Consider the following 10,161-nt stretch of genomic DNA (forward strand, 5'->3'; position numbering starts at 1 on the left):
CTAAAGGTTGTAGGTAGAAATCTTTTGGTGTGGTCTACCTCAGTGCTGAATCATCTTGATTTTGAGATCAAGGCCCAACAAATGGGAGCGTGTGTGATGGACGGCTGCGGCTTTTGTCCACTTTACTCGTTCTTCCAATGTCAGTGAAAGTCCAATGCCCCTCCCGCACCGCATATTGTTCATGTCTAGATTCCTTGTCAGTTTTACACCAGTTAAAAATAGTGGTAAGTCACCTTCCTTGCAGGTGGCAATAATGTATAGCCATCTAAGATCATGCAAGTGGTCCGCATTGTGAATGGAGTATCTGTTAGAAATCACATTGATCAAGCAATTCTAACCCATCCAAATAGTGGCCTACCGATTGGACGGTCAAAAGTAAAAAATCTCTAGTTGTCTTAGAAAAATAAAGATGATTAATATTACTTCTTCAGTGAAGATTTTAGTTTATGCTCTATCTGCAGTTGGTTCAGCGATTTGGACGGTCTAGATCTGTGTAAAACTGTTTTCATGCATCCGTTTGGACTATCACCATCATTTCTTAAAATGGTACAAAACTAACATAGGAGACTCAACCCAAGTCATCGAGGGCGGTTCGGTAGTTTTGAAATAGGTTCGGAATAGGTTTGGATCTTTGCTTCGGGAAGCCGTTGCTGCTGTGCCCTTTTTCCAATCCCTCTCGTTCATTTGTTTCCGGTACTCGCATAAGCCTTCCTCCAAATCCCCTCTCTCTCCGCCTCCATGGAAGGCGTTCTTGATCATGGAATTGGTATAGTAGATGGAAGAGGAGTTTCAGGTATCTCACTCTCTCTCTCTCTCATTCTTTTTTCCTTTCCTTCTCAGGTGGAGAGGGTTAGGTTTAATTTCTATAATCAGGCGTTTCACCTTTACACTGTTCCATGTTGCCGCTCTCCTCAGGAGATGAAAAGGCTAATAAATAGCAATTTGTAGAATAAGCCGTGAAGATGCTGAAAAACAAGTGCCTTACTAGATAGATAGATTAGGAAGTAGTAGGATACACCTTCCACTTCTTTCTTCATTGATTTTCTTACAAACATACCATTGTTTACTGATTCAGTAATCAAGACGAGTGATATTAAACAACCCATCTTTCCTCCCTTTTTTCACAAATAATTGGGAAGTTTTTATTGATTGAAGAATCAACAGTTAGGGTTAGGGTTTGGGGCTTTTTTCTTCCTTTCCTTTTGTTAAAGTTGGTGGATCCCTGTAAATTTCGATTTCATTGCAGCAATAGTGAAAGGAGATAGGATTCCCATGAAGAGGTCTCCATGCCCCGCAAGGAAGAGGCTCTCTGATATATCTAATATGCAGCAGCAGCAGCAACAACAACAATCTTCCACCCAAGATGAAAACCCCAAGCGAGTTTCTTGCACCCCCAAAGACTACATAGAGAAGCTCCACAAGGTACGGTTAGAGATTATTATTATTCAGGAATTCTATGATCCCTTGTGTTTTTTAAGTGGGGGCTCCTGGCTCTTTGATCCAGACCAGTAATCTGATGTGGCCCTACTCGATGGGGATTGCACAGGAAAATCATAGGCATCCGATCTTTGGCTTTTTTCTGTTCAGTGTGCGCCATTGCTACACTTTCTTCTTTAATACTCTATTACAGGTTAGGGGTCATTTGGATGCCTGTAAATGGTTTAAGTGGTACATGATTTACAGGTGTAAATCATTTACAGCATGTCCTCTTTGGCTGTAAGCTAAAAGCTATGAATGATTTACAGGAGCCAATTTTTGAAAATATAGCTGTTAGGCTGTAAATGGGGAGCCTGTAAATGCAATCACAGCTTCTTCTTTTTTCCTGTAAATCAAATGAGGCTACAGTCTGTAAATGATTTACAGGCATTTTTCAGTATCCAAACACACTGTAAACCATTTACCTCTAAATCATTTACAGGGTCATTTAGATGCCTGTAAATGGGGCAAGTTGTAAATGATTTACAGGTAAATCATTGACACTCTGCGTTTGGATGACCTCTTTTGCCTGTACATAATTTACAGCATTTACCCTCATCTCATTTATAGGCTCTCCATTTACAGGACCAAAACAATTTACAAGCTATCCAAATACAGACAATCATTTACAGCTTACAGCCAAACAGGACAGGCTGTAAACGGTTTACACCTTTAAACCTGTAATCATTTACCACTTAAAACATTTATAGGCATCCAAATGACCCCTTAGGGTTCACATTATCAAAGGGTTAGGAGTGTTCCGTTATGGGGATTTAGGGCCTGTTTGGAATGTGGAATTAAATGGTATGGAATTGCATTAGGTGGAATTAAAATCATTAGTACACTGATTATATGTCTGAAAATATCATGGTATTTTAACTGTCTAATCTAACATTTGGGGTCAAATTCTTCCTCTAGGGAAAACACTGTATTAAGTGAATCCTGTTTTTGGTGGACCATGGAATTGTAATCAATGGACCGGATTTCAAAACCGATGCCGGTCACCTGTATGCATATTTAACTCGATTGTCACGTGTAAAGGGCTCATATGGATGGATATCATGGATAAAATACATGCATCAGTGTGGGCCTCACAGATGTAGTGGATTTCAAAATCCACCACAATTGGATTAATACCTAGATTAATCCAATGCTTCCCATTGTTTCCAAATGCCAGATGGAATTTGCAATGGACCAAATGCAATTCCATACCACCTAATCCCACGTTCCAAACAGGTCCTTGGCAAGTCTGCCTTGCCAATGTGGCTGGTCGAATCAACAGTCTGGACCGCGTGGGCTTGAGGATGCTGTGCATATTCTCAGCTTGAAAATCTTTATCCTCATTATTCCATCTCTATATAGCTTCTTTTGATTTTCCTTCACTTTTGTTTTACTTGCAATTTACTGATATCTCTGCTTTACTAATCCATTGAAAATGTGTTTCCAGGAAAACGCCACTCTTCTAAAGCTTCTTGCAGATAAAAAGTATCAATCTGCCCACTTGTTCCCAACCATATTGTTTTGTAGCATGTTTTGTCAGCACTTACTGAGAAATGCTAAAGCAATTCGTTCAATAGCAGATTGAAGAGGAGATTCGCCGTATGCGTGTGATATCCAGTTGTTCATTGGGTAAGCCCGGTGTGAACATGCACTGGCCTGAAATTCAGGCTGATGGTGGTGATACAAAATCAGGTGGTCCACACTTTTATGTTGTATATGGACTGTTGACAACATTTGAAACCTTTTTTAATCTCATGTGTGCCATGGTACTTTCAAGATAGGCCCTAGGCCCCCACACAAAGGCTTGCCCAGATCTCACACATGCCACATTGGCACTTCTGCCATGGATTTCTTCTTTGATCTGCCTTTGTGTAGTTGTCTTAGCATTTATCGTGCTTATCATTTGTATGAGGAATTATTTGATAATTGTCCCAAGATATGCATCATAAGCACCCTGGGTTTGTACAAGTTGGCCCACTGCTGATGGATTATGAGCAGAACATCTCATAGTCAATTGGTAATTCTGATCTGCTGGGAGAGGAACAATGCTCCACATTGAAAAAGGATTGAACTAAGGGTTTCCAATCTGGAAGATTCGATTCAATCATTTTCCATCCAAGCCCTCCCCCCCATATAGGGGGTCTAGAAAAACCCTTCCTGTCCCCACCCCGAGCCTCAAACTGCATATCTAGTCATGGACCTGATCCGATCAGGAATTCAACAGGCCTGAGTCCAGCCTGTTTTTTAACTCTTTTATGTATGTCAACTACATGTAGTGGATATAAATTCTTCTAACATACATATATTATCAGCATGGCCCGGTTACTAAATAGCCTGAAGTTTTACATGTGACCCAACCTGTGGTTCCTAAGGAGTTTAGATTTGAATCCAGGCCTGGATACCTGGTGTGCTGCCCAACCCATTGGCACCCCTAAAAGCACTTTAGATCATCATCGTACAACTGCAGGCCCCTGTTGCACAAACTCAGGGTGTATGGCACTAGAGGATCATTTAAGTTTGAGGATGCCATTTGCAGCTACTCATTGACACATGCAAAAACGTGTGCATCTGCTCCAACCTCGCACACATATGCAATTATTCATCAGGTGCGCCCCTTGGTGGATGATTCCTATTATAAAACACCGTCATCAGGTGGGCTACACATTTTAAATATGGACTAGTCATTATCCTTTACATAACTGTCCATTTCTTTTACATTTGTAGCCTCTCTGGTTCTGGACCGCCCATATTCTGATGTGGTCCATATGCTGAATGGTCTAGATCCATCTTCCATGTCAGCAGGTGTGGTGTGCTTATGTGTTTGATGCATGCAAATGGGTGGCTGCAAATAGGATGCCTCCACATGTAATGGAAAATCTGTGTTATCTTCATGCTGTTTACTAAATCTTCTCTTTTTCTTCTACTCATTTTGTTGGTTGTCAGTAAAATCATTGAGCTGCATGGCCTCGAGTTGCAGAAACTACGATTCAATTTGCAGAAAGTGAGTCAACAGAATTGGCAACTTGCTCAAACCAACAGTAACATGTTAGCGGTCAGTAACCTTCTTCATCTTCTTCTTTCATTTTTCTTTTTTCCTCGAGTTCAGATGGAAGTCGTTTGTTTTGGTGGTAACATAATATTATTGTGGGTTTGACCCATTCAATCTCTTTCATTTTCAGGAACTGAATTTGGGTAAGGACAGGGTAAGCATCTTCTTTTTGCTTGCAATCTTGCAGTTTTCATTGTTTCACTGTTTCCACTGTGAGTTATGAGATTTGGTTGAGGTATTTATGTTTCTAAGTTTGTGTAAATTCCCTTCAAAAAAAATCCTTCATGTTTCAGAAGACCCAGTTCGGTACTGGGATGGGATACCAAATCAGGCAAAGTAGAGAGGGGCCTATTTTGGAAGAAAAAAAATGGTGATCCACCCATTTTGCTCGTGGGACATGCATGGGTGGTGATCTAGTGGATCTGCGACATTTGTCAAGGCAGCCCTTTAGTCACCTCTTTTCTATATGCTTTGGTTGATCCTGTGATCTGGCCATTCTTTTCTATATGCTTCGATACTGGGATGGGATACCAAATCAAGCAAAGTAGAAAGGGGCCTATTTTGGAAGAAAAAAATGGTGATCCACCCATTTTTGCTTGTGGGACATGCATGGGTGGTGATCTAGTGGATCCGCCACATTTGTCAAGGCAGCACTTTAGGCACCTCTTTTCTATATGCTCTGGTTGATCCTGTGATCTGGCCGTTCATTTTCAGCTAAAAGGACTACAGCATGAACTTGGATGCACGATGGCAGCGCTCAAAGCAAAGAATTTACAACTGGAGGTGAGAGTTGGCTGATGTGTTTTGTGGTGTTAAATTGCTGATGGTATCTGGGGCTAGTTGTCATTTGTAACTAAGGTCGTCTTCCTTCCGCAGGAGAAAAATAAACCGTGTCAGAAGATTGGCATCAAGGTGTTCAACTATTGCTAAGTGTGGTTTTTATGCACGTTTGTCAGAACAATCTCAGCCAAGTTGATCTTTATTTCTGATAACCTTTTCTACTGTGTGATTTTAAGGAGGAACCTCTTAACCTTGAGGAGGTAGAAGAGGCAGCCAAAGGAGAGATTAATTCAAACAGGAGGCGCCAGTCAAGAAGGACATGTAGTTTCTTGAGCTAAACTCCCACACAGATGGATATCAGAGGAAGAATTATAGGGTCCCGATGCACCCAACGTGAAGAACTACATGATGCAGCAGTCTGTACAAATGCGCAATGGTTTTGTGATCCTAGATCATTGATCTGATGCGCCCTTTCGAGAATGCGGGATTCACAAAAATCTCCCATATAAGACAATATAAGCCTTTGATTAGTGGAATTAGGAGTATGGTAAGTCTCTGAGAAAGGCCATAGATTGGACAGCTAGGATTGCATAAGTTGGGTGTATCAGGATAATTGGATTCACGTTCTTGTGCATAGGGACTATACTTCTTCATTTTGTGGATCACATTCATGTTTTCAGTTTTCATCCCTTCAGTTTCAACCTCTATGATTTTATTCTAAAGAAAACCCCTCTGGCGGAGTATGTCTTGCAGCATCGAGTCATCATACCCAACAAGTAGCAGTAAAGGACAAGGTCAACAACAAAAGGTGTGCATGTTGTTGTTGCACTAAGTTGCTACGGTCATTTCCTTCTCTTCTTGAATTTATCCACATCAAAGATGGTTCTTTTTTTTTTTTTTTTTCCTCTGGTAAACAGAATTTGTTTGAGAAGGCGATCTAGTGCTTGTAAATCCGAACAACCCAAACCTATGGAAGACTTGTTTGAGATCGAAGATGCCAAGTTCCCAGTCCATCCACTGGAGGATTCAATGCATGAAGATTGCCATATTTCATTGGACTCTTGCAAACCAGGGATAGAGAAGGAAAAAGGCAACAGTACACCGCAACATCAACTGCAAGAGTTACGGAGATCATCAATTGGGAGGCCATTGCGGAAAGCTGCTGAGAAGGTGAACACTTACAAGGAAATGCCACTCAATGTCAAAGTACGAAGATCTGAGTAAGCAGCGTTTTCCATCAACTGTGCCACTGACTAAAGTAACTTTTACAGTTCAAAAGTCTAAATGATGCAAGCATTTGCAACACTTGTGACGGCTGACATTTGTTGTACCATCTTGTTTTGTGATTTGTTACACACACTTCTTGTACACCCCCTTCGCTGCGTAGGTGATTTTTTAGGTGTTTGAAAGTTTTATTTTTCATCCACTGATGATGAGCAAGAGAAATGCTTGAAATGATTGTAATGAATTGAATTACCTGAATCTCTGATTACTGTGTAGTAACTTAAGAGGGTTAAAAAAGTTTTATGTATGCTTTTGTAACCAAATTGTGGAAGTAACGTGCATGCTAGCACATGCAACTGATTCTAGAAAATTTTGAGCTCTGAGAAGCAGATTTTTTCCTGTTGGAGATAGAGAGAGATTCATTTCGTCAAATGATAATGACAGCAATTGCCTCAAGAACATGTCTGAGAATGATGAATAGATATGGATCTATCTCATTTCCATGGAAACTTTGGAAAAGGAAGGCTGCAAAACATGAACCCATTTTTATTGTGAATGAGTTCAAAACATTAACTCTTGCTAAATAAAGTGTCATCTTCAAGAGATTTAAAAAGAAAAAAAGGTATAAAAAAATTGTTTTCTTCTCATTTGTGTGGAAAACTTTTGAAAAGTAAAACTGTAGAAATAAAATCTGATTTTTTTATTGTTGGGTTCCAGTTCAGAATTCTCAATGAAAAATAGGTGATTTTTCGTTATGTTGTTTTGGTTGTCATTTTTATGGTGAATGGAAAACTTGAAGAAAACATACAAACGTTTACAACAAAGGCCACATCGACAGAGAGCTAGGATCTTATCACATGAATAAATTTTAGGGCATGTTTGGATTAAAGGATTCCTTGGCGTGAGGTTAGAGATTATTCATTACTAACATGAACATTTCTCATTGTAAATATGGATTTCAATTATCTCTAGTCTTGTTTGGATAGTCAGTGAAAATCTTGCAATGGTTAATGGTTGCTTGGTAGAATCTACCATTTTCATTTCTGTCTAAATCATACAAGTGATGAGTGACATCAATGGCAAGCTTTTTTCATTTACTTAGATTTTCTTGGTATCCAAGCAAGGCATTAAATGCACTCCCAGGAGTTTCAACACGAGGTTGAGGGTTTCGATTACCTTTGGTGGTGAATCCCACTACAGCCGGTGCTGGGGTTCATGTGTCATATTTTTACAACAGCTATTAACCCTACAAAAATTCTATTAGAAAAGGGTGGTCGCTCTTGAAACATATACATTGAAGGGGATATCAACATCTTCATGGATTGCCTAGATTGATCAGATCAAAAGAAGATGGACTGATGGAGCCGATCAATGATCAAGATTGATCGATCATAGGTCAAGATTAAAATTGGTGGATGAGAATGATGTGCTCACATCATTCCTCCTTCGTCCATTGAAGCCCATGTCGAAAGGGTCCGAAGAGCATCATCATATATAGTGTTCTACCAAATGTCTCATCTCCGAATCTTGATGACAAATATCCTTTCCAGGATCTTAGATGCTACATGTCATGCCAAGATTGGTCTGGAGTTGTGTGTGGGGCCATTGCATCAGTATAACATCCTGACCATTAAAACCTGCCCAGGACTCCTAGTGAGGATGTCACAGGGAGGTTGCAGTGGGCCCCACATTGCTTCTTCCTAAAGTAATCACCTCCCACGGAAACTTTAAGATTAGCAAGCTATTTACCTCAACACTTATGGTGTGTTAGCTGTTTCTTTCTTTTTTTTTTAATTTTATTTTAATCCTTGACACAAGTAGTGATAAAGGATAGGTTTAGGAGAAGCTTGTGATTAGTTGCTTTTGAGTTGGATTGTGGTCGGAATGTATATAAATAAACAAATCCCATGTAAGGATTTGCTTGTATTTTCTTAAAAAGAGATCCTCTCTTGCTAGTGACTATTTATTACTGGGCCATCTTTACACACGTAATTCAATTTCCAAATCGGTGTAGATTTTCTGATCATCGCTATCAAATATTTGCTATAAACCATATGAAGATTCATGACTTAGGTGGGTTACACGACAACCTACACTTGATTTCATGGAAGGCAGGCCCACCACTATTCCAAGCAAGAATACCATCTTATATATATATATATATATATATATATATATATATATATATATATATATATATATATATATATATATATGAAACCTCACGATAAGCTCCCGTGAGGTCGAGCTGTGTGGGCCCCACCGTGATGCTTGTCGATCATCAACACCATGCATTTGATGGGTCCCCTCTAAATTATGGGATATCCCAAATATCAGCCGTATACGGAACTCAGGTGGGCCATACCATCTAAAATCATGTGAAGACACCGTTAAAACATATAAAAGCACTTGGTGGGGCTCACCTGAGTTTTGAATGCTGCTGAAACTTGGTCGGAACCCTCATCCTAGTGGGACACACATAATGGATGGGCTGGATTTGCAAACCACATCTCGGTGGGCCCAAAAAATGATTATGAATGTTTTAATGGTGCACGGCCCCTCCCCACTTCTGTGTGTGGTGTGGCCCACAAAAGTCACAGATTGACTTGATTTTTGAGATCTAGGTCCACGATGGAATGGTGCATCTGCCTGATGGGGTAGATGTTCGAAACGCATCACGGTGGGTCCCACACAGCTCGACCTCATGGGACGGACTCGTGAGGTCGAGCGCATAGTACCTTTCCCATATATATATATATATGTGTGTGTGTGTGTGTGTGTGTGTGTGTGTGTGTGTGTGTGTCATCCCAAACCATTCAACAAAAGCATGCATGTGTAATCCAATGCATTTGTTGGGAGGGACCCACCAGCACAAAAGTGTCAATAACGTCCATCCGCTCATTAGTCAGGACGTTAAGGGGTTTGGGTACGATATACCCTAATCCAATGGTTCCCCAAAGATCCAACCCATTTAATGGGTTTGGGTATGATTTTAGGAGCTTTGCCTAAGCTCACATGTCCACGGGATAACACTCATGTACACACCACACATATGCCAGCATGACCGATATGTTTAAGACCCAATCCCTTCATTAAATAATATATATATATATATATATATATATATATATTTTTTTTTTTTTTAAGCGCTACTATATTGATACCCTATCCCAATAACTACTTCTATCCACAAGTTTAGTGGGCCATATTTTGCAAAACAAGTGTTGGACTTTGACAATTTTGGCTATAGTTTCTAATCCATCCACCTATTTACGATATTGGGCCCACACATTAAGTGGAATCTTCCCTTGATGATCCCAACAAGGACATACTCATAGAGATTAATGAATGATGGGACTATTCTTGGTGTTCAAATCAAACCTCTCTGCCTATATGTGAGACCTGTACATCTGAAAAAATGATCAAATTGCCCTTTGCAAAAGGCAATGTTAAAGGTCTACTCAACTCCTTCATCAGATCCATACTGATGCTTGTGGTCCAGTCCAAGTTAAAGCTAGAGGTGATAATGAGTATTTCATGATATTGACTACTCTTGATTTGACCATTCGTAAGTAATACATAATAAGTTAGACATCTTTGAGACAATTTAAATATAAAATGCCCAAGCTAAA

General features: G+C 39.9%; 1 protein-coding gene across 1 annotated transcript; it reads left to right on the forward strand.

Moving 5' to 3' along the window:
- The first annotated feature begins 727 nt into the window (after window positions 1-727).
- LOC131251268 (SHUGOSHIN 1-like) lies at window positions 728-6,836 on the forward strand. The gene is made up of 10 exons (XM_058251890.1): window positions 728-793; window positions 1,247-1,422; window positions 2,924-2,961; window positions 4,420-4,528; window positions 4,656-4,679; window positions 5,240-5,308; window positions 5,402-5,437; window positions 5,542-5,626; window positions 6,059-6,113; window positions 6,223-6,836. The coding sequence occupies exons 1-10, from the start codon at window positions 739-741 to the stop codon at window positions 6,527-6,529; spliced, it is 954 nt and encodes a 317-aa protein (XP_058107873.1). The 5' UTR covers window positions 728-738; the 3' UTR covers window positions 6,530-6,836.
- The last annotated feature ends 3,325 nt before the right edge of the window (window positions 6,837-10,161 follow it).

Source organism: Magnolia sinica, chromosome 7 (assembly GCF_029962835.1).
Source record: "Magnolia sinica isolate HGM2019 chromosome 7, MsV1, whole genome shotgun sequence".
Taxonomy (NCBI): domain Eukaryota; kingdom Viridiplantae; phylum Streptophyta; class Magnoliopsida; order Magnoliales; family Magnoliaceae; genus Magnolia; species Magnolia sinica.